The 25,776-nt window shown below is 38.2% G+C and overlaps 1 protein-coding gene across 1 annotated transcript in view; it reads left to right on the top strand.

Annotated features, from left to right (window-relative positions):
- LOC150094441 (adenylate cyclase type 1-like) overlaps window positions 1-25,776 on the top strand; it is a 619,545-nt gene that overhangs the window by 491,877 nt on the left and 101,892 nt on the right. The window contains exon 15 of the mRNA XM_090412469.1: window positions 16,121-16,241. Within this exon, the coding sequence (XP_090268595.1) occupies window positions 16,121-16,241 (121 nt within the window). The remainder of the gene's footprint in view (window positions 1-16,120; window positions 16,242-25,776) is intronic.

Here is a 25,776-nt window from a genome sequence, read left to right as displayed (position 1 = left end):
GAACAGCGGGAAGGAGTGATGACAAGAGGCCATCCCTGGAAGTTACGAAAGGAAACTGTGAGCAAGAGGGTAAGGAGTGGTTTCTTTGCATGGAGGGTGGTTGAACCATGGAATGCATTGCCTGATGGAGTGGTGAGAGCGAGAACGTCAATGAGTTTAAAGAGTGGTATGATAGACTTTGTGTTTCTTAGGGGGGAACCTCCCCTCGATGAGTATTTTGACTCCATGGAAACCTGAATAATAATAATAATTAATTAAAAGAAACTTTAATAAATACCTTCTAAATTTCGGCAATGTCACATTGCCATCTTCATGGGAACGTATAACTATGACACATGCACGCAGCCACTACAAAAAGCAAATGAGTGACCAAGAAGTGACCTTCTTAAGGAATCTTTGGAGTGTTCTAATTTGAGAGCTGGTGGGATTATACGCAATAGGGAGGTAGGTAGCCCGATCTAACAATAAAGCATTAAGCTTACCTGTGTAGTCAGTTTGGTTGAGAACCACAGTGGCATTTCCCTTATCTGCTTTGGTGATTACTATTTCTTTGTTTTTCTTCATTTCTTGTAGAGTTTTATATTCTCTTTTGGATAGGTTAGTTTTTGGTGGTCTTGCTTTGGTGAGAACGCCAGCTACATCCAGTCTGATATTGTTGGCAATATGGTTTGGAAGGTTGCAGATGCTATGTTCTATCTGAATCATTATTTCTTCGGTCGGTATTTTCTTAGGAGTTATGGCAAAATTGTGGTCACGTGCCAGTGCGTTGAGTGCCTCAGGCTTTAAAGTAATGGAAGAAAGGTTGATTACAGTGTGGAGTGGTTGTTGAGGTTCAGATGTGGAGTCCTTTTTCAAGTTTTCAAATTTTTTGATTGGCCGACTTTGTATCTTTTCAAATTCTTTTGCTGCCAAAGCACATGAGATGTCATAGAGAATCGTCCAAAGGTTGTGGTTCAGCATGTCAGAAAGCTCTAGTGCATGAATAGCTTTGTTTACGTCGGTAATTTGTTCTCATAGTAGGGTGAAGCTAGCACCTTTATAAATGCGGAGAGCCTTCTGTGAAGAGAAACGGCGCTTTAATTTTACACAATTTGGGATTACCTCATTATCCCGGCAGTGTTTTAAGAAGGTCAAATGATTTAGTTCTCTCGATATCTTCAGCTTTAGTTTGCCGTATTGGCAGGCCTTGTGTGCAATAGAATCTCCTGGGTGATCGCAATTCTTGTAGATAGGCTTATACATTGGTAACACATGACTATTAAATTATTTAAGGAATTTACAATGTATACTGGAATCTTAATTAAAAGAAACTTTAATAAATACCTCCTACATTTCGGCAATGTCAAATTGCCATCTTCATGGGAACATATAACTATGACACGTGCACGCAGGCACTACACTACAAAAAGCAAATGAGGCATTAGAGAGAAAAAACTATTGTTGTCCTAAAGGCGTAAGAGTTCTTTTGTTAGATCGGGCTACCTCTCTCCCTATTGAATATAATCCCACCAGCTCCCAAATTAGAACACTCCAAAGGCTCCTTAAGAAGGTCACTATTTGGCCTGTGGAAGTTACCAATAAACTAAAACCTTTTAACTCTAGAAACCCCCCCCCCCCCCAAATATATGGACTTCCAAAAATACATAAACAGAATGTGCTATTACGTCCCATAGTGGATGGCATTGATTCCCCCACATACAAATTAGCCAGACATTTAGCCAAAGCACTCGCACGCTGTACTAGCAACACACCATTACACATAAAAAAAAAACTCAGCCCACTTCAAAGCCAGTATAGAAAACCTCTCACTCCAACATGCTGACATAATGGTCAGTTTTAATGTCTCCTCCCTGTTCACAAATGTCCCACTCAAGGAAACCTTAGAGCTCACCCAAGCCAAATTTCCTCCCGATATCTCAGCCCTATTTCAGTTCACAATGAACTCAGGCTATTTCGTTTGGCAAGGAAAATTCTACAAACAGATACAGGAGATAGCCATGGGTTCACCACTCTACCCACCTCTGGCCAACTTCTTTATGGAGACTTTTGAAGAGATAGCCTTAAACTCAGCCCCACAAAAACCCACTGTTTGACTTCGCTACATGGATGATGTGTTCACTATTTGGCCACATGGCTCAGATACACTCCACTCCTTCTCAACACACTTAAACAACCAACACCCAAGAATCCAGTTCACCTTGGAAAAAGAGGAAAACAACAGTCTCCCTTTCCTAGACATTCTAATCACTCACCAGCCTGATAGATCCTTGGTTTTCTCTGTTTACAGAAAAACCCACCCATACAGGCAGATACATTCACCAGCAATCCCCCCCCCACACACACACAACAATATGGGGTATAAAAACACTATATAACAGGGAAAAATTCATCTGTTCAGATGACAATGCTCTAACCACTGAACTAAACCACATCCTTAACCCTTTCTTAGCCAATGGCTACAACTCCCAAAAAATATTAAAACCAGTTAACCACAACCCCCCCCTCCCCCTTCATAACAAAGATTACACTAAATTCATCACCATTCCCTATATCCAGGGTACCTCTGAAAAGCTAACCAAAATCTTAAAAAAAATGACCTGACTTGACTTCTTGTTACAAACCATATAAAAAATTGGCATCCCTTATCTGCTCCACCAAAGACCACTTCCCCTAGACCTACCTGGGGTATACCCGGTCCCTTGCAGCTGTAAACTGTCCTACTTTGGCCATACAAGTAGGACAGCAAATGTCAGGATTTTGGAACACAAAGACTACATCCAGTTTCACCGGTACAGCCACTCTGGGCTTGCTCCAGAGTGGCTGTACTGGTGAAACCAGATGTAGTACATGGTGGCAGGTATCCAGAGCCACCATGCTCTGGATACCTGCCACAGAATACGTTGGAAGAAAGCCACGTTAATACACTGCAGCAAATTTAAATATGAAAGATTGTTCAAAGGAATCAGCCTCAGCTCTAAAAAACTTTCCAAATCTCAACAAATTTGGATGCATGAGACTGCCCCAAATTTGGGAAGCTTGCATCTTGAGAACTTCAGCCCAACATAACCTGCTAGGGGGCACCTTTAGGACTCTAGGAACAACAGTAGTTTTCTCTCTTCTGCTTCATTTACTTTTTGTAGTGCCTGCATGCATATGTCATTGTTGTATGTTCCCATGAAGATAGCAATGTGGCATTGCCGAAATATAAGAGGTATTTAAAGTTTCTTTCAATTAATATTCCAATATATTGTAAATTCCTTAAATAATTTAATAGCCATGTGTTACCAATGTATAAGCCTATCTACAAGAATTATACCTCTTGATAAGGCCCCATCGACTTCTGTGAACAGATCTGGTTACCTAGGTTTCTTGGGGATGAGGTGAAGAGGATCATGAGGACTGATGGTTAGATTTGTAGGTTATAAAAATTGGTTGATAGACACTTTTTATAACCTACAAAAATGTATATATGCAATGTATATGATTCCCATTCGTGTGTCATCTCCTGTCTAGGAGGTTGGCCACCATGATGTGACATGGTTGACTACTGGTGTAACAACATGTGGTGAGCTCCCTATCTCATCCACATATTGTTGATAGACATACAAATTATCATCACCAATTTTTTAGTATGCACCCTCAAGAAGTATATAGGATGTGACAGTGCTACATTATTACTAATGTCCTGTGACTAATTTTTTTTCAAATTAGTCTAGCACTTCACTTGTCATCACTCCAGTATTTTCTGATCTTATATTTCTTTCTTCTAGAGCACTTCTGACTGCATCAATATACTTAGATCTTTGTCTTCCTCTGTGTCATTTTCCTGCCATAAGACATCCGTTTTGCTAATCCTTCTTCTCACATTCTCTTTTAGTGAACATATCACCGTAGATTAGCTCTGATCACATTTTTGAAGGCTAAGAATGACAAGTGCTTCTTAATAGCATCATTTTTGATGATTCTGCCATTGATGCCATCTGTTTACTTAACTAATTTTTCTCAAAACTCTTATATCTGCTGTCTCTATGATCAATTATTTCTATTCAAACTCTCATATCATAAGTGAGAATTGGTTTGAGCACTATCTTGTGTACTGCTCGTTTAGTATTTTGGCTAATTTCTCTTTTATGCCATATCCCACCATACCAGCTCTGCTTATACTAAAATTCTGTATTTATTTTGCCATCTTTACTAAAAATTATGCCTAAATAACTAAAATATTTTACTTCTTCTATAGGTTCTTCATTGAGATATCCATCTATCCCATATAAATTTAGCATTCTAAACAACTTTTCTATGGGCATCATGTCATATACTTTTTTCAGATTGTCAAAACGTAAATACAGATCCTTGTTCTATTCAAGATTTCTCAACTATTTGTTGTAAAGTAAAAATCTGCTCTTGAAAACCTTTATATTTGGTCTGAACCCAGCTTGTTCTTTCTCATGCAAATTACTTTCTCTTTATCAACCCTATTAAAAAAAAAAGTATTTTTCAGTACAAGACTAAAGGGGTAGAACTAGAGGCAATTCTCTAGTTCTACCTCACACACACCCACCCACCCACCCACACACACACACACACAGTGAATTTATGGACTCCATGGAATTGCCCATCTGATGATAAATAGCCTCTTCCACCTTTCCAGTATCTCTCAATCATTTTCCTTGTATCAAAAATTAAATCAACAGCTGATCTCTCTTGTCTAAAGCCAAACTGCTTTTCTTAAACCTTTCTCTGTTTTATCACTTTTCTTGTTGTCATTATCCTATCATAAATCGTTGTACATTATTATTATTAACATCTGACTTCTATGGAGTCAGAGACTCATTGTGGGAGGTACCCACTGTTGCACACAGTGCTCATCCAACCGTGCCTTAAACTGATTCAATGTGTCTACATTCACACACTCAGGCAATGCATTCCGCTCACCAACCATTCTCCATTCAAAGAACCTGCAATTCACTTCTATTATTCACATCTCTGCTCACATCTTGTACAGTTTCTGGCGATGGCCTCTTATTCTACCCCCTCTCCCATTCTATGAAAAATCTCTTCTATGTCATGCTGATAACAATCCCTGATAGCTTATATATTCCCTCCCCCCTTCCTCCTATTCACGAGGCTCTACAACTTACATTCTCTCAATCCGTCCTCATATTCAAACTTCCAAAGACCACAGACCACCTTTGTGAATCTTCTCTGGACCCTTATCCTCATCACCATGAAAACCTGGCAACCAAATCCGTGCACAATAATCCATATGAGGACTGATTAAGTCTTTATACAGTGGCATCATAACCTCTATATTTCTGCATGTAATTGTCTCATCATTGCCATTATCTGATGTGAGGTTTTCACAACTTGTGCAATGTGGCCCTTGAATTTCAGGTCCTTGTCCATCATCACTCCCATATTTCTCATCTCCTCTACTTCCTTTAAAGTTTCTCCACCAAGTGTATACTTTGCATCCCATCGTTGCTCACCAAATCTCAAAACTTTACACTTTGCAACAATGAACTGGTAGTTCCACTTGCCTGCCCATTCATGCAATCTATTCAAGACCTCTTGTAAGGCCATAACATTCGCTAGTCTACATTGCTCTCCTCAATTTTGCATCATCTGCAAACAGCTGCATATCACTTCTTAAACCTATCCCAATATCATTAACATACAACTTGAACAACAATGGTCCCAAAACTGAACCATGTGGTACACCACTAGTGACCTTCATCTTTCAGGATACTGCATCCCCCCCCCCTCTCCATATACAACTTTCTGATACCTGTCTAACCGCCAGTCACTGATCCAACTCAGAAGTCGGTTGCAAACCCATCTGTTCCAATTGATATAATACCTTTTCATGTGGCAGTTTATCAAAAGCATTAGCAAAATCCAAGTACACCTCTGTATATGCATCTCCCCTGTTAAAGGTATAGCATGATCTCCCTTTACTTCCTTAGAAGAGTAACAAGTAAAAGATCATTTATGATCTTTTACTTGTTACTGCTCTCGTGATTAGTTCCTCTCCCCCACACACACAATCCATTCCCATAGATCAGAAGTAATGGTAAGCAATAGAATAAATGACTCTGGTGGTAGGAGCCAAACATAAAGAACACAAAACAACAGCAACATGAAAATTACAAATACCAAGGATAATGGGAGCCATATGAAAGAACTAGAAGAGTACAAGATTGAAAAAATTAAAATGCAGAATTAAATTTCAAAATGTTACATTAGTGCAAATTACTGTCACTTACATGAAATCTTCATAATAAACAAAATATGTGCACTTTATACATATACATGGGAATGATGCGGAGGACACTGACCCGTAGAAGTAGGGAGATTCTTGTTCCGTTGTATAAGGCTTTGATTAGGCCATACATGGAATATTGTGCCCAGATTTGGTCACTGGGTTTTCAGAAGGATGAAGAGATGTTGGAAAGGGTCCAAAGGCGACTGACTAAGGTAGTTTCTGACCTCTGGAATGTCGAGTATGAGGAAAGATTGAGAAGATGTAATTTGCAGAGTCTGGTGGAGAAGAGTAAGAGGGGAGATATGATAGAGACCTACAAGTTGGTAAGGGGTTGTTATAAGATCAATGGTGGAGAAGTTCTACAGAGAATAGTAGGAGATCAGAGGTCATCCCTGGAAATTGTATAAAGAGGGTGTGAGTAGGGGAGTCAGAGGCATGTTTTTTTTGTGCAGAGTTGTGAATGATTGGAATGCTTTGCCTGAGAGTGTGGTGTCTGTAAGGAGTTTGAGTGTGTTTAAGACACAGTATGATGAGCTGTGTGTGTGATAAAAGGACCTCCCAGATGAGTCTTTGACTCCTGAGGTCTTGAGTAATAATAATAATAATAAAATCAAAAATAGCCTGAAAACTTCAGTAATCAGTCAACTTTACATTGGTTACCTCTACTTACAAAAAAAGGTAGAGGACATAAATTAAAAAAAAAAAAAAAATCAGCTAACGCCTTTTTATTCCCGTATATACGGGAGTAGGCGAGGCCATTTAGCCCTATCTAACTTTTGGAGACTGAGTGGGCAGTTCAATCTCCACTGGTACCCAATCAGAGACAGATGGCCCAAGGCTATCACTAATTAAGCGGTACGCAGTGAAGAGAGACGGCTCAAATGTGCCGCCATCTCGTGGTCTCTAATCCTAACACAATATATTTAATGTCTGAAATAATGTGGGTTCTACGGTCGATTTTCTTGAGTTTACAGGACGAAAAACCCGAGTTTCCGGGAGGAAAAACCTGCTTGCCCGTGCCAGAGATCGACTAACTCGGGAACCGGTCGAAAAAAGGCTTAGAAAAATTTCCTCTAGTCGCTGACTAGACTCGAAACCAAGACTTCCTTCGTGCGGCCTAGCGCGGTGGTGTGCAAACGCCACATCCACTGAGCTACACAGACATAAATTTATTCTTTTATTTTGTTGTTTCTGTACAGTTTCCTTTGTTATGTGTTTTGCATTTCCTTTGTTTATGTATAACAGGATGTTATTATTTTACAGGTTCTTTATATGTATCGCATATGTTTTTCCCCTTAAATTTTTTACAGGTTCTTTCTCCAGGCCTATGTATTTGGTGTTTCACTGCCATATACATGAAAACTAAGTTGTTGTTTTTTTTACATATTTTATTAACAGTGTGTGTGTATGAACACCTAAAATAAATTTGTATTAAAACAATAGTGACCCTTTTACTCACTCACATTCATAACCTTAAAACATTGGGTCTTTTGGCATTAAATACAAAATATGTGCAATGGCAGAAGTTAAATTATCTTAGTATCCAGTTCACTAACCTGACATCCAGACCCATGTGCTGCAACTTAAATATCAGCTTATCATGTGGCACCCTGTCAAATGCCTTCGCTAACTCTAAGAAATTGGCAGTATATGCCTTTCCCTCATCTAATGCTCTTGTAACTTTATCATAAAAGGCTAGCATATTGCTAAAACAAGAGGGCCCCTTCACAAATCCATGTTGACTCTCACAGATAACATTACCCTCATCTGCCCAATGCTGTATACGGTCCTTCACTACTTTCTCCAAGATCTTACTAACTACTGATGACACACAAACTGGTCTATAATTAGACACTTCCAGTCTGCTACCGCCCTTATGCAATGCCGCTGTCTTACCTTCCTTCCATTCCATGGGCACCTTTCCAGCAGCCAGGTCAAAGGCACTGTCAGTTCCCTAGCACATTCTCTCAAAACTCGTGAAATACCATCCAGTCCCACAGCTTTACTGACATCCAGAGTACTCAGTATTTGAAAAACACTCTCCTCCTGTATCTCTAAACCTTGAACCTTCCCTATCCCTCTAGCATTAAAACTGACTCCTCCAGGATGAAATACTCCAATAAAGTGTTCATTGAACAATTCTACTATGTCCTCTGCATCAGACATTTTATCCGACAATATCATTCTTCCACAGTCATTTCTCCTCCTACTGGCCACATAGCTAAAAAATTCCCTAGGATTTTCTTTGTATCTTAGGGCTAATCTCCTCTCATATTCCAGTTTCGTCTTCCTTACCATACTAGTCGCTCTTCTGGCTTGTGTCTTATACTTTCCATGCATCTTCTCTTCTCCTGTCTCCTTATATCTCTTCCACAGCCTCTTTTTCGCATGCAATTCCTGTTTAATATTGTTTGTCATCCACTTTACTCCAAATTTTGTCCTCTTGTTCACTCATGGTATACAACTTACCATTGCTGCTAACAAATATTCTTTCATAATTTCGCATGCACTAATGATATCCCAGCCTTCCAATTAATTCTCTAGAAAATCAGAACACAAAATTCTCATTACTGTTTAAGTTCACTAAGGAAAATAGCAGCAACAAATTTTCTTGCACACAATCATACAAGAATTAAGAGAGCCTTTAAAACATAGCATTAAAAATAACTAATTATTAGTGCTGAATTACATCTACTATTACAGAATAGGGAGACAAATGAAAGAAGTTTTGAATTGATTAATTGTACCTCACAAAATGAACTCGCCATTACTAACACTCTATTTCCCCATAAACCTTCCAGAAGATGGACATGGACTTCCCCTGATGGTAACACACACAACCAAATTGACTTTATCCTTGTAAGCACAATATTTAAAAACTCCATCAACCTCACAATAACCAGATCATTTCCTGGAGCCAACATTGGCAGAGACCACAACATGGTCATCACAACTGTGAATATGAAAATGAGAGAAATATTATTATTATTATTATTATTATTATTCAGGCCTCCAAGGAGTCAAAAGACTCATTAAGGGAGGTCCTTCCTAAGACTTAAAGTCTGTCAAGACTCATCGAGGGGAGGTACCCCCCCTCATAAACACAAAGTCTATCATACCACTCTTTAAACTCAGTGACCGTTCTCGCTCAGACCACTCCATCAGGCAATGCATTCCACGGCTCAACCACCCTCCACACAAAGAAACCACTCCTTACCCTCTTGCTCACAGTTTCCTTTCGTAACTTCCAGGGATGGCCTCTAGTCATCACTCCTTCCCGCTGTTCAACCAAGCGAAAGAACTCCCGAGTGTCAACCCTGTAACCACCTCTCAACAGTTTAAAAGTCTCAATCATATCACCTCTCCTTCTTCTATCCACCAAACTCTGCAGTCCACATTCTCTCAGCCGATCCTCATAACTATCCTTGTACAGTCCTGAAACCATCTTTGTCATCCGTCTTTGTATCCTTTCCACAGTTAATTTATCCCCTTCAAATCCTGGGGACCAAATCTGAGAACAATAATCCAAGTGTGGTCTGATCAGAGACTTATACAACGGAATGATAACCCTCTTATCTCTGCAGGTCAGTGTCCTTCTCATAATAGCAGCAATCCTCTGTGTTACCTTCACCACCTTTGCAATATGTCCCCTAAACTTCAGGTTTCTATCAATCATCAACCCCCAGATCTCTTGTCTCCCCTACTTCCTCCAGTATAACTCCTCCCATAGAGTATGCAGCATCCCATTGATGTTTCCCAAACTGCAAGACCTTACATTTTGCTGCATTAAACTGACAACACCCCCATTCATTTGCCCATCTATCTAGCTTATTTAAATCCTCTTGCAGGGCTACCACATCTGCACTATTACTAATAATCCTTCTCAGCTTCGCATCATCTGCAAACAACTGAATATCCCCCTGCAATCCACTGGCTATGTCATTGATATAAAGGTTAAACAATATAGGTCCTAGTACTGAGCCTTGTGGGACCCCACTTGTAACCCTCTGCCTCCTGGAAACTGCTCCACCATACACAACTCTCTGATACCTATCAGACAGCCAATCATGAATCCAGTTGACCAATCTGACATCCAGACCCATGTGCTGCAACTTAAATATCAGCTTATCATGTGGCACCCTGTCAAATGCCTTCGCCAAGTCTAAGAAAATTGCAGTATATGCCTTTCCCTCATCTAATGTTCTTAAAACTTTATTATAAAAGGCTAGCATATTGCTAAAACAAGAGCGTCCTTTCACAAATCCATGTTGATTCTCACAGATAACATTACCCTCATCTGCCCAATGCTGTATACGGTCCCTCACTACTTTCTCCAAGATCTTAACAACTACTGATGACACACAGACTGGCCTATAATTAGACACTTCCAGTCTGTTACCACCCTTATGCAATGGCACTATCTTACCTTCCTTCCATTCCCTGGCCACCTTTGCCGAATCCAGACTTTCATTGAAAAGCCAGGTTAAAGGCACTGTCAGTTCCCTAGCACATTCTCTCAAAACTCGTGGTGAAATACCGTCCAGTCCCAAAGCTTTACTGACATCCAGAGTACTCAGTATCTGAAACACACTCTCCTCCTGTACCTCGAACCTGCCCTATCCCTCTAGCATTAAAACTGACTCCTCTAAGATGAAATACTCCAATAAAGTGTTCATTGAACAATTCCACTATGTCCTCTGCATCAGTCACTCTATTCCCATTTTTATCCAAAATATCATTCTTCCACAGTCATTTCTCTTCCTACTGGCCACATAGCTAAAAAATTCCCTAGGATTTTCTTTGGATCTTAGGGCCAATCTCCTCTCATATTCCAGTTTCGCTTTCCTTACCACACTAGTCACTCTTCTGGCCTGTGTCTTATATTCTTCATGCAGCTTCTTCTCACCTGTCACCTTATATCTCATCCATAGCCTCTTTTTCGCATGCAATTCCTGTTTAATATTGTTTGTCATCCACTTTACTCCAAATTGCGTCCTCTTCTTCACTCGTGGTATACAACTTACCATTGCTGATAACAAATATTCTTTCACAATTTCCCACGCACTAGTGATATCCCGGCCTTCCAATTCCTGCCTCCATGAAACTTCCCGAAGTTGACGTCTAAGACTATTATAATCACCTGCCTTATAATTCCACATAAGTTCTCGTCTCTTTGATACTCCTGCATGTCTATTCATTTTCCAAGTCAACACCATATGGTCACTCTCTCCAACTGGTGGGAGAGACATCAACTCAGTTATTATCAACTCTTCTGATGCTATAACCAAATCCAAAACTTTTGAACCTCTTGTTCCCTCTGTTACATGTTGCCTAAGACATTTGTCCCTCAAGAATTCTAGAAATTCCATTCCCCTATTGCTACATGCATCTTCCTCTCTCCAATTTATACTACTCAAGTTAAAATCTCCCATAACAATCATTCTTCTTGCACTTACCAAACTTAGCTGTCTAAACATCTCCTGGTCCCCATCCTCTGTGCTCCTGGGTCTGTAGCAACACCCCACTAAATATCCTGTCTTGCCTACCTCTACCTCACACCATACGCTCTCAAAATAATTAGTCTCACTTCCTTCCAAATTCTCCACTCTTAGAGGATATAGGTCATCACTTATCATAAGCAGTACCCCACCACCACGCTTTCCCCTCCTATCCTGACGAAAAATGCTATACCCAGCGCTATTCCTGTTGTTATATCCCCTTCTGTCAACCACGTCTCAGTGATCGCAATAATATTTGGCCTGGCTGATGCTATCTGCGTCACCAATTCCTCTCCCTTATTCTAGATACGCCTGGCATTAGTATAAAGCATATAAATGCCATTGTTTCTATACCCAGCATTATCCCTTCTAGACTCCACTGGGCTCAGTGTTACCTCACATTGTCTCCCTTCTCCCAAGTATACATTCCCACAAGAGGCAACCCCTGCTATCATCCTCCCTGGGACACACTGACTCGTTCAGAACAGCAATCGCTCCAGATGCCTACGTCCTTCCTCATTCAAATGTAAACGGTCTCTCGCATACAATTCCTCTCTTTCCTCAAACGCACTCCAAGCATCCACATATACCAGTCCTCTCTTCTCACACATTCTCGCTATTATGCCATTCAATATCACCGCTCTTCTGCTCAGCTCATCATTATCATACCTAGGCAACATGCACACTATTTTTCCTCTCTCTGTCTTCTTCCATACAGTCTCAAGCAAAAATCTCATATCTCTCGCTGCCCGACTTACATTACCACTCAAGTCATTCGTTCCTACCATCACAATCATCTCATCCATCCTTTCACCTCTCTTAACTGCCATAGCCACCCTTTCTATTGTTCCTCCTGGCAAACACTCCTCACGCATCCTATCTTGAACACCACGGATCATTGAGTCGCCATACATTATACCTCTTACCATTCCCTCGCTCCTATTGTTTCCATTCTCTCCTCTTCTTTCATTCCCATACCTCTCTCTTCTACTGTTTCCATTCTCTCCGCTTCTAGCACTCCCATACATCTCTCTCATTCCCTCTCTCCTACTGTTTCCATTTTCTCCACTTCTAGCACTTCCATATCCCTCTCTCATTCTGTCTCTCCTACTACTGTTTCCATCCTCTCGTCTTCTAGCATTCCCATACCTCTCTCTCATTCCATCTCTCCTACCGTTTCCATTCTCTCCTCTTCTAGCACTTCCATATCTCTCTCTCTTTCCCTCTCTTCTACTGTTTCCATTCTCTCCTCTTCTAGCACCCCCATAACTCTCACTCATACTCCCTAAATTCTCTCTCTCTCCTACTCTGATTCGCCTTGCATTTATCTCTTCCATTCTCCTAATCTTATCTTTCATACTTCTGCTCTCATTCACAAGACATTCCACCTCCTCTTTCAACTCATCTATCTCCCTCTGCAGGTCAGTCACTCTTAATCTAAATTCACTCTCCCAAACAAAACCATCTCCTAAACTTTCACAGTCACTCACACCTTCCACACTATCAACTATTATTTTCTCATTCTCTCCTATCACACTACTTGTCTTCCTACATTCATTCCTCGTTCCTGGAGCAACAAAGTCGGATATCGATATATCTAATGTACTTATTTCTTCCAACTGCCTGCATTTTGCGCACATACGCTCTCCACTCTCTTTAACAAGCCACATATGTAATTCCCGAGATGCATACATGCCGCAAGTACTGCATGCCACAAAGTCCCTTATGATATTGCTAATAATTTAGTTCTTAAATGGCGGAGGACTTGGCGTTATGCCACTTGCGACTGCTGCTGAATCCACCATCATTCCTTACAGCCGAGTAGCGTAATCTTTAATAATTATTCAATTAATAAATAAAAGGGAAAAAAAAGTACAAACATCAGAACATTTAAGTACTAAATATAATTAAATAAAATGAAATATAACTAAATACAGTAACTTAGCTTCGTTTTGTCTTCCACCGTTACGTGTTCGGTTCCGACGGTACCAAAATATATTATATCACGACAGCAACTCAAAAATAAGGGCCCGTCCGGGATCTACAAAATCAACTCATAAAAGATATAATATAGAAAAATTAAAAGATCCCCAAATAAATATACTATATAAATATACAAATTAAAACAAATTTTTGGCACAAGCTTCAAGAAACATAATAACTCGAATCTAAACCCAAATACTTCTCACAAAAGATAACTGAGACAGCTGAAGAAATCCTTGGATACAAAAGGAAAATAAACCATGGATAAGCAAAAATATTTTGGACCTATGCGACGAAAGAAGATATTTGAAATCTCATATTAATAATGGTGATAATAGAGAACAGTATAAAAATATTACTAAGATTATTAAAAAAGAAATCAAATATGCTAGAAACTTATGGATATTAGATGAATGCAAAAATATAGAAGAGGACTTAAATAAAAATAATTCTAAAAGTGCTTTTCAAATTATCAATAAGTTCACCAAACCTTTTACTGCAATTAATTGGAGCATAGAAGATGAAGATTGAACGCCTATCACGGACAACCAGAAAATAGTTGATAGATGGAAATGTTATGCAACCAAGCTTTTTCAAAAGGACCCTCAACTGACTGACGATATTTTGGACGGAATTTTGCCAGGAGGTTCGGGGGAAGGAGATTACCTGATATTAAAAGAAGTCACTGCAGCAGTTAGCTCCTCAAAAATAGGAAAATCACAGGTACTGATGGTGTTGCAATGGAACTGATATGTGAAGGAGATGACATCATCATAGACACCTTACTAAATTTATTCCAGGATGTATGGAACACAGAGACTTGGCCTTCTGATTGGCGGACTTCTGTCCTTGTACCTATTCCTATAAAGGGAAACAGCAATAAATGTAGCAACTACAGAACAATAAGCCTTATTAGTCATCCAAACAAAATCCTGTTACAAATACTATTGTCAAGAATTGAAAAGAAAATAGAAAACAGACTATCAGATGAACAAGTGAGTTTCCGGAAGTCCAGAAGTACAATCGACCATGTTTTTACAATACACATACTAGGCGAAAAATACATAGAACATAACAAAATAATCTGTCACAACTTTTTAGACCTTCAAAAAGCTTTTGTCTCAATATGGCATGAGGCATCATGGAAAATTTTAGAACATTATGGTATTGACAACAAAATCATTAGGATTATTAAAGCTTTTTATTCTTCATCTGATATGAGAATTGAAATTAAAAATTACAGCAGTGAACCGTTCTGGTCAGAACAGGCGTAAGACAGGGATGTATCTTGTCCCCTCTTCTTTTTAATTGCTTTCTGGAATATGTCATAGATGAAGCTCTTCATGAATATGACACAGGAATAGTTGTTGGCAGACTAAGAATAAATAACTTACGTGTTGCAGACGATATCGATCTTCTGGCAGAAAGTGAAGAAGAATTACAAGAGATAACCAGCCGTGTTTTTGGAACATTAAAAAAATATGGATTATACATAAACCTACAAAAAACAAAAACAATGGTAACCTCAAAATCAGACATTGAATTCTTAAAGATACAAATTGGCAATAAACAAATTGAGAATGTAAACAAGTTCACTTATCTAGGAAGGCATGTTGAGTCAAGATGGTCGTTCAAAAACCTACATTAATACTGAATTGCTAAGGCAACCGTGGCCCAACAGAAGTTAAAACCATTATGGGGAGATAACAGAATAGCAATCACAACCAGACTAAGACTAACTGACACCTTGGTGAATTCTGTCCTTTTGTATGGTTGTGAGGCCTGGACTTTATTGAGGCAAGATGAGAGGAGGCTCCTGTCTTTTGAAATGAAAACTTACAGAAGACTTTTGAGAATTCCCTATACTGCTCACGATACCAATGAAAATGTCCCAAAACTGATTGATTCAATAGACAGGAGAAGAAGGGAAAATATTCCGACAGTCATCAGAAGAAGACAGATGAAATGGTTTGGACATGTGGAGAGGGCTAATGGAATTCCAAAGCAAGCACTAGAAGGAATCGTTCCAGGACCAAGGGTTAGGGGCAGACCTCGATTAAAATGGACAAATTCCTCCCTTTCTCAACTGACATCAAGAACAAGAGACCGAGATGATTGGAGGAGGCTAACAAAAAATATCACCTACCAGCCATGAATAATGACCCAACAGTCCATTTAGGACTACAGGAGAGAAGAGATTAACAGAATAATGTGGAAGAACAGAAATAGTTTATTATGTAAGTGACCATTATAATGATATTAACTAGGTTTATGATTTTTTTTTTTTTTTTTTTTTTTTTTTTTTTTTTTGTAAAATGAAAAATCAGAAAATAATAATAATAAATTGCACACTGATAATTTTATCTACTTTCAGGGCTCGGATACCTCTTCACATTATTGGCATTGTGGCCATCTTCCATTTTCTGTTTGCAGTATTAATTCATGGTCGCCAAGTAGAGTGGACTGCTAGACTAGACTTTCTCTGGAATGTGCAGGTAAAATTGTTTCCCATGTCATTTGTCTTAACATAAGTGCATTAATGCATCATGGCAATACATGTGTGGAATGGATAGTGATGAAATGTCTTGGAAAGTTCCATGAAAAGTTTCTAGAGTATGATTGGTTTCAAGGCTATCCGATGAAAAGATGTGCTGTTAGAAAGCTCCTGAAAGCACTGTGATTTTTGTTGATTATTGAATGTTTTCTTAGATTTAACGGTGTACTTTTAGTATATTATTATAGTTTTTTAGTGTAATTATTGTACTACATCATTTTATAACATAATTGCAAAAATATTATTAGTTTTTACTACTCTTAGGAATGGTGCCAAAAACTCATCACAGCAGGGCAGTGTCTAAAGCTCAATTTGTTACTACTGAGGAGAGTCTTTGTCCTGATGAACAAAAGTGCTGCTGCAGTGATGATAATAATTTATCTGATAAGTTGACATTAGAAATGTCTTGATTAAAAGAAATTATTAGAAAATCGACAGTGGAAAAATGTTTAACTAAACTTATAGGGTAAGAAAAAGGATCAGAACAAGATCAGGCAGGAAAGCACTGAACAGTAATACTAATATATACTATAATAATAATACTAATACTGAACAGTAATAATAATAATATTAATAACAACAAGGTAAGTCAGTTAAAATCTAAGGAAAAAGAGGTGATATGGTATAGTGATTCAATCTTAAAATTTGCACTTGCCAGGAGAATCGCCACTTCTAGTTTCCTGGGGATGAAAATTAAAGATATGGCAAACGTAATTGAAAAAGGCCACTCTCCAGCCAAGAGGCTGTGGGTTGGGAGAAGTAGACCCTACCTTCCTGCAATGGGATAGGCCTTCAGCCTGTAATGGATGGAAAAGACAGGCTGATCATCATCATCAGTTGAAAAAGAAAAGTAAAAGAGATGGTAGTTCTGGTAGGTACTAATAATTTAAGTAGCAACAAATATAGTATGAGAGAAGATATGAAAGGTCTGTTGGAAGAAACGAGAAAGAAATCTGAGAGTGAAAATTGTAGGTTTGCTATCAGATATGATAGCACTGAGTTAAGAAGGGTGATGATAGCTAATGATTTCATGGTTTGTGTAGAAGAAATGGATGCAAGTTTTTAGATGTGTGAAGTGAGTTTGATGGCAGAAAAGACTTGTATAAGAGGGATGGCCTGCACTTGAATTCATTTGGCATTAGGAGTCTGGAAAAATTACTTTTTATGAGACCTAATGCAGAGAATCAGGGAAACTAATTCATCAAGGGAGGAATGGGAAAAATGTGTATGAAAGTTCAGCTATGGTACGCAAACGTGATAAAGACATGAATGTCTTTGAACATTATTATGCATATGGCAAAGGGGTGGGAAAATATGCTTTGGGTTTGGACCTTTTAAATATGTCTGGGGAGGGAAAAGAGAGCGTTCTACAACAAGGCCAAATAGATTACATATCTAATTATAAGAATAGGCTAGGTGGTAATTTATTATGTCTATATACAAATGCCAGGAGCACCAGAAACAAAGAGGTTGAATTTATTGTTTTATTGAATATGATGTGGCCTAAGATTGTTGGCATTGGTGAAACCTGACTATCAGAATCAGATATGGTAACTGGGATCAAGTGTAATGGGTATACTATTTTTAGAAATGACAGAAGAGTACTACTAATGATAGCAGATGACTTAAGTCCGGTTAGGATAGAAATGCAAGAAAACTGATGCTAACAATGCCCCATGTAGCAGTGAGTTTGACTCTATCTGATGTGAAGTGGAAGCTAACTAAATCAAATATATGGTGGGGTGTTGCTGCAGACCTGGCAGCTCAGTTGCAGGGGATGAAGAAATGCATTGCCAATTTAGCCTTATGGGTACCAAATGAGAGTGATGATTATGGGTGACTTTAATTTTCCAAATATTGATTGGGTAGATGAAAAAACTCATGATAAGAAAGAAGAGGAATTTATTGAAATTTTATTGAAATGTTGCGAGACAACTTTCTCAAGCAGAATGTGAAAGAAGGAACTTGAGGTCAAAGAGTGTTGGATTTAATCATAGCATCAGAAGGAGTCTCTGTTAAGAATATGGCTATTTTACCACTAGTTGGTAGCAGTGATCATGCTGTGCTTTCTTTGAAAGTATCCAGTGGTGAGCTATGGGAATTTTAACAAAGGGCTCGCATCATCGAGCAAAAAAAAAAAAAAAAAAAAAAAAAGGATAACTTAGCCCTTATAATACTTATATTGCGACTTTGTAGAGCTTCTGACAGATATGGTAATTCCTGTAGGATATCAATCATTAATGCTAGATCTTTAAAAAATTCCAAATTGAGAAGTCGGTTTAAAAAGCCCTTATATATTTATCGTTCGATGCAATATGCTTGCATAAAGCTGGTAATTTCTCCACAAAGCAAGAGCCGTTCGTAAACTGCAAGCTGCCCATCGCGGTCCAAACACATGGCCAATCTTTAAAATTTCGATACCAAGGTATTTTGCAATCGTATTTAATTCTTATTGATTTTTTGGTGATTGATAAAAAGCATGTAATTTATCCATAAATATTTCAAAATGATTTATTTCTTTAATGTTTTTTATCGAATCGTCTAATGCTAATTGTAAACGATGAGCTATGCAATGCCAAATCACAATATTGGGAAATTTGATTGCAACATGTGATTTGTTTCCTAACATTACACTAGCTCCATCAGAACAAAATGCAATGAGATGATTTTTAAATAGTTATCAGAAAATCCATATGAACTTAAAGTAGCAATTATAGTAGCATGTATACATTCCACGGTGGTATTTTCTAGTTCTACAAGATTATTAAACAAGAACAAGGGGCTTGCAAATTTGAAAAAAATTTAACAAAGGGCTCGCATGAGCCCCTTATAGCTCACCACTGGAAGTATCTAATTGTATTGATGCTCTGATTAGCACAGGTTACATGTTGAACTACAAAGCTGGAAATTATGATCAACTTACGAGAATACTATCTTTTGGCCATATTTACCTATACAAGTTGCATAGGTAAATATGACCTCTCCTATTGCTTCTGCCTTAATATCTCCACGTTTGGGTCTGCCTCCCACTGACGAGACCTCAATAAAGGTTGAAACCGGTCTGGGTAGTAGCCCTTCCCTTTATGTATAGCAATATACATGTCCACAAGGAGATGTGCTTTACATTATGGGAGATACTTAGACAAGGAGTGATGAGAGCTTGGTCCACCTTTGCTTGGAGTTGCCTGGTGTTGCACCACCTTACCTCAGTCCTGAAGATATTTTCAGGCACAAACTTTGTTTGCTTACACTTGGATAAAGGATTAAACTAAATTTATTATAGTCTAACCAAGTGCAAAATAAACTTCCAACAGCGATATATATTCATTGTTGAAGGAAGGAAGTATGACTGAATGGAAGGGGGCGGGGGTCAGAAAAGTGGAGTTTGAGAGATTTGGGAGAATTATTGGTGAGGCAAGAGGTATGCAAACTTTTTTTGAAAAACCTGGTTTTTTTTATATTTTTTAAATTATTAATGGTGTGCAGAGAATACTTTGGGATGGTGGTGAACACAGAAATTTTTTGGAGAAGGAGAAGGATATTATGGGATAAGATCGGGTTGGGAGAACAGGGTGTGAGCCGTTTCGACAGTGCATCGTCTTCGGAGCTCATGGGGGAAGGTGGAGGTTATGTCATGCCAGCATGGCGTTTCTGTCTTTGGTATATCTGTGTTGTATTCTATTCGTCAGAGAAATAAAGGTTGCAATTTTTAATTAGGTCATGACTCTGACCAATAAAATACAAATAGAATAATAAATAATAGGTATGATGAGTACTTTAGGCATTGTGTGGACTGCAAAGGATCCTGCCTTGATGAGTCTGTGATACTCTGAAGATGCCTCTATATTATATACACATTATGTGTAAGACTTCAGTCTTGCTTTTGTATGCAAAATTTCACAAGCTAGATATAATCTTGGTTAGCTGCCAGTGAATCTTTTCTCCTCTACTCAGATATGGTTGACTAGTTTCTATAGAGATCCATTGGCAGGTAACCAAGATGTTTAGCCATTGGAATTTTGCATGTGTAGAAAGCGGTTGGCAAGAGGGGAGTGCTTAAGGGTTAAGGCTGGATAACTGGGAGGAGACCTCCACATGGCCTTTTCGGGAACAGAGAAATGACATGATGTCCATTCCTCACTTTTTTGTGGTGTGACCAAATTGTATTCTTATTGGCTTAAACTATAACTCAAAATGATGGTGCAACATGAAATTTCATGACAGCTGAGGCATTGCCCAGTTAAACAAGGTCCCTATTGTTTTAATCAGGGAACCAGTGTGAACAGTGAAAAGTCAGCTACTGGAACAAACCCCAACTCAACATCAGCAGAGATTAAGATTGGCACCACCAACATAAGAAGCATCAATGGAAAAGAAATGATACCAGCAGAAGAATTGGATAAGTACCAGATTAACATAATAAGTATTACTGAAATAACGAAGACAAAAACAAGTGAGGTCTTTCTAAGCCACAAATACAAGATGTTATATTCAGGTAATAACAATCATGGAAAATGAGTAGCTATAATATTAAACACGAAATATGAGGATAATCTTCTTGAATGGCTGAGAAAATTCTCATTGACTATGTTATTGTTGACAGTGATGTTTTCCCACTGGTTCAGGACACAAGTATATAAGGATTTGAAATAGGACATGATCACCATTTAGTGTTTGAGCAAGATAAAATTTAACTTCTTAAAGAAAAGAAGGGTGTGTAAGAAAGTTTTAAAATGAATCAGAGTTCAGCAGCTGTCAGATGTGAACTGTAGACTCAATACACAAATATTATTCAAGAAAAGCCGAGTTTGAAAACAAGAACCAAACCTTGAAGATACAGTGGCAAACCATAAAGAAAACTTTGATTGATTCAGCCCAAGAGGTAATAAGGTGGTGAGGTAATCTGCAAGGATAGAAAAATCAAAACTCCAGTTAGTTAAAGAGGCATCTGGAGGGAATATAGAGAAAAATGTAAGAAAGCAAAGCATTATTTAAAATTAACTAAAACAAAAGTCATGGAAAGACTTTGGATATTAAAAAAAACTCATATGGAGAAAAGAGTATTGTAAAAGGAATTAGTGATGATAAAGGGGGACATGAAAACTGAAGATGAAGATATTCTTGATATATGGAGTAATTACTTTTAAAGATTGCTAAATGAAAAAGCAGTGATAACATGGTGGTAGAAAACACTCAAAAGGAATGCCACCTGGAATATATGTATCTACTTGAAGTAGAGATATATATCACAAACCTGAAATGTGAAAAGGCAGCTAGAGTAAATATATTCAATTAGGAATGCTAAATATATAGAAGTATAAAAGTTTACAGTGGCTACACTGCTTAATTCAGATGGCCTGGTCAAAGGGTTGAATTCTAGATGATTGGAGCACAGCACTCATAATATCCATCTATTAAAAAATGGAATAAAGCTGTATGTGAGAATTATGGAAGAATTTATCCACTGAATGTTTCGGGTAAGATTTGCGCAAGTATTCTTGAAAAACGGCTAAAAAATTGTGGAGGAGGAGAACAAATTAAGTTCAGGCCAAACAGAGGTTGTCAGTATCAGATTTTCATTTTAAGACAAATAGTTGAAAAATCAGGGAACCTATAACAAGGATCTGTATTTAAGTTTTGTAGATCTGAAAAAGACATATGACAAGGTGCTCAGAGGAAAGCTGTTCAAAACGCTCCAGTTATGTGGCATAAATGGGACAATATATCAAGGAATACATAGTCTGTATTTGAGTTGTAAATCAGCAATTAGAATTGAAATAGGCACAGGAAGATGGTTTGATTTTAAGTCAGGTGTGCAACAAGGGTGTACATTATCTCCACTGTTATTTATATATATCTCCACTATATGGATCACATTATGAAGGAAAGCAACATTAAAACTAATATCAAAATCGGAGATGTTAATCTCATTTCTTTACTTTATGCAGATGATGTTATATGCCTAAATAAATCCAGAACAAGTCTGCAGTATTCCCTGACCAAATTGAATAACTGCTGTAATAAATTTGGTATGAAAATCAGCAATTTACAAAGACAATGAAAATACGCAGAAACATTGAAAACATCAACGGCATACTGAATGGATAACTTATACAACAACTAAAATATTTCAGCTATTTAGGCACAATTTTTAGTGAAGATGGAAAATTAAATTTGGAAACAGAAAGCAGAATTAGCAAAACTGGTATGGTAGGAAATCGGCTGAATAAATTTATATGAAATAAGAGAGATATTAGTCAAAACACTAAACTAGCCGTATACAAGTCAGTGTTCAAATCAATTTTAACTTATCTGAGAGCTGGATTTGAAATAAAACTCTTGGTCAAAGATTGGAGACCACAGATATGAGAGTCCTGAGAAAGATTAGGGGACTGAACAGATATCATCTAGAGCAATATCACATTAAAAACAAGGATATTGAAAAGAACTTCACATTGGTAGCATTCAGGAATATGTTACAAGAGCTAATATCTAAGGTGGTATGGCTACTTAAACAGAATTATTATTATTACCCCATGACCTCATGGGGTCAAAGACTCATCTGGGAGGTCCTTTTATCACACATACATCTCATCATACAGTGTCTTAAACACACTCAAACTCCTTGCAGACACCACACTCTCAGGCAAGTCATTCCAATCATTCACAACTCTGCACGAAAAAAACCTGCCTCTCACTCCCCTACTCACACCCTCTTTATACAGTTTCTAGGGATGACCTCTGGTTCTCCCCTGATCTCCCATTCTCTGTAGAACTTCTCCACCATTGATCCTATAACAACCAATTACCAACTTGTAGATCTCTATCATATCTCTCCTCTTCCTCCTGTTCACCAGACTCTGCAAATTACATCTACTCAATCTTTCCTCATACTCGACATTCCAGAGGTCAGAAACTACTTTAGTCAGTCACCTTTGGACCCTTTCCAACATCTCTTCATCCTTCTGAAAACCAGGTGACCAAATCTGGGCACAATGGTCTACGTGTGGCCTAATCAGAGTCTTATACAATGGAACAAGAATCTTCCTACTTCTACACGTCAGTGTTCTCCGCATCATTCCCAGAAGCCTTTGTGTTGTCTTCACAATTTTGGCTATGTGTTCCCTAAATTTCAGATCCTTATCCACTATCACCCCCCAGATCTCTTATTTCCTCCACCTCCAACAATATATCCTCACCAAGCGTAAATTCTGCATCCCATCTTTGTTTTCCAAATTTTAAAACCTTACATTTTGCAACATTGAACTCACATCCCCATTTCTGTGCCCAATCACTCAATTTATTTAAGTCTTCTTGGTAAGGCCACAACATCTTCACTACTCTTTATGGTTCATCCCAACTTTGCATCATCTGCAAACAACTGAATATCTCCATCCAAATCTTCACCAATTTCATTAATATACAACTTAAACAGTAATGGCCCTAAAACAAACCCCTGAGGCACTCCACTAGTGACTTTCCTTTTCCTGGATATCACACCCCATACACAACTTGTTGATACCTATCAGATAGCCAGTCTTCAATCCAATGCACTAATCTAATATCCAACCCCATCTGCTCTAGTTTGACTGTCAACTTATCATGAGGTACTCTATCAAAAGCCTTTGCGAAATCCAAGTATATTACTGTGTATCCTTCTCCTCTGTCCAAGGAAGCAGTCAATTTATTGTAATAAGTAAGTAGATTACTAAAACATGACCTCCCTTTAGCAAATCCATGCTGTCCATCAAAGATAATACCATTGTTGTCAACCAAACTCTGGATCCTAGTTCTCGCAAGCTTCTCCAACAACTTAACCACAACACCTGACACACAGATAGGCCTATAGTTTGATGCTTGAGTTCGATCATCTGCTTATTTATTATTATTATTGTCATTATTATTACATGACACCTCCAAGGAGTCCAAAGACTCATTGAGGGAGGGCACCTATTCTACAACTCTCAGTCTCCACCATTCAGTCCAACTACAGCAAACCACATTATCTGCCCACTACCACTAGCATTTCCATTGACAATCACAAACATCTATGGCAGGATTCGAACCCACAGCCTTTTGGCTGGAGAGCAGGTATGCTAACTTGGCCAACAAGGCTAGAATGGGTGAGGAAAGATTAGCTATATAAATGTTCTTTGAGAATGGCAGGAAAAAGATCCAGAGGAAGACCATCGGGAATTTGATGATTATGAGAAAGAGGTTGAAAGAATGTAGTTTTCCAAAGCTTTGTAAAGTGGGTAAATAGTCCTATACGTGAAGTTTTCCTCACAACTAGCTATCCAATGAAATGACTTCACTGTCCACTATCACTCCTGGCTTCATTGAACATTTGCAACAAACACTAAACAAGCAATAATTATGGGTGACTTAAATTATCCAAGAATTTATTGGGTAGCAGAGAAAACTCACAATAGAATGAATGAGAATTTAATGAGCTATTGCAAAACAACATTCTCAAGTGTCATGTAAAAGAAGGAACTTGAGGTCAAAGAATGCTAGATTTAATCATAGCATCAGAATGCATATCAGGTTACTGTTTTGCCACCAGCTGGGGACAGTGATCATTGGGTTGATGTTAATTGTTGATACTTTGTGATAAATTCCAACTTTAATTCAGCTGGATATTATCCCAACTCAGGAGCCTTCTATGTTCAGTCCCATGCTGTCATTCATGAAATGGGAAGGATATCAGCAGTGCATGAGAAGCTTGGAAAACAAACTTAACTGATGGAATATATGAATGTGTCCTTAGTCCAAAGAATAAATAGGATGGAAGTAAACTGGATGTGCAACCTTATTAAGCAAGAAATCCATAAGATGATGTTTGAGGAATATTGTAAGAATAAGGATGACCATAGTTATAAAATATATAAAGCCAACATTTACAGAGTGACTTTAATAGGCCGCAACTGTGGGAAAGTTATAATGGCTGTCATTTCATTGTTAGTAAGTGTAAATTTATGCAAAGTTATGTACTTTGGCTCGTCATGCCAAAGTGCATAACTTGCTGTGGCATATTTTGTTGGTGGAATTATGCTACAAGAAATTGATGAGGCTAGGGATCTTGGAACTATTGTAGATAAGAAACCGAAGTTCAAAGACCACATAGGAAAAAATTTCAAAACAAAACTCAAAGGATAATTGCAGTCCTGAAAAGAATCTTGACATTTACGTATAAAGAAGTAATTTTACCTCTTTACAAGGCTTTGATATGACTGCACGTAGACTGCTATACACAGATTTGGTATTCTGAGTTCTAAGGGGATAAAGAAACTGTAGAAAGCACAGTTACACCAAAGAACAGTTACAAAGATGATATTAGGATTATGAAATGTAGATTATGAGGACAGGGTGAGAGTTTGTGGACTGCAGAGACTGGTAAACAGGAGAAAGATAAGTAGCATGTTTATTGGTTCACGAATTTTTTTTTTATGGACAGTGGGAGAGGACAGGGGAGA

This window comes from Typopeltis vanoorti, chromosome 22, assembly GCF_054136105.1.
Source record: "Typopeltis vanoorti isolate ZY-2024b chromosome 22, IOZ_Tvanoo_1.0, whole genome shotgun sequence".
Taxonomy (NCBI): Eukaryota; Metazoa; Arthropoda; class Arachnida; order Uropygi; family Thelyphonidae; genus Typopeltis; species Typopeltis vanoorti.
The sequence above is the reverse complement of the archived record's forward strand: the minus strand, read 5'-3'. Positions and strand labels throughout refer to the sequence as shown.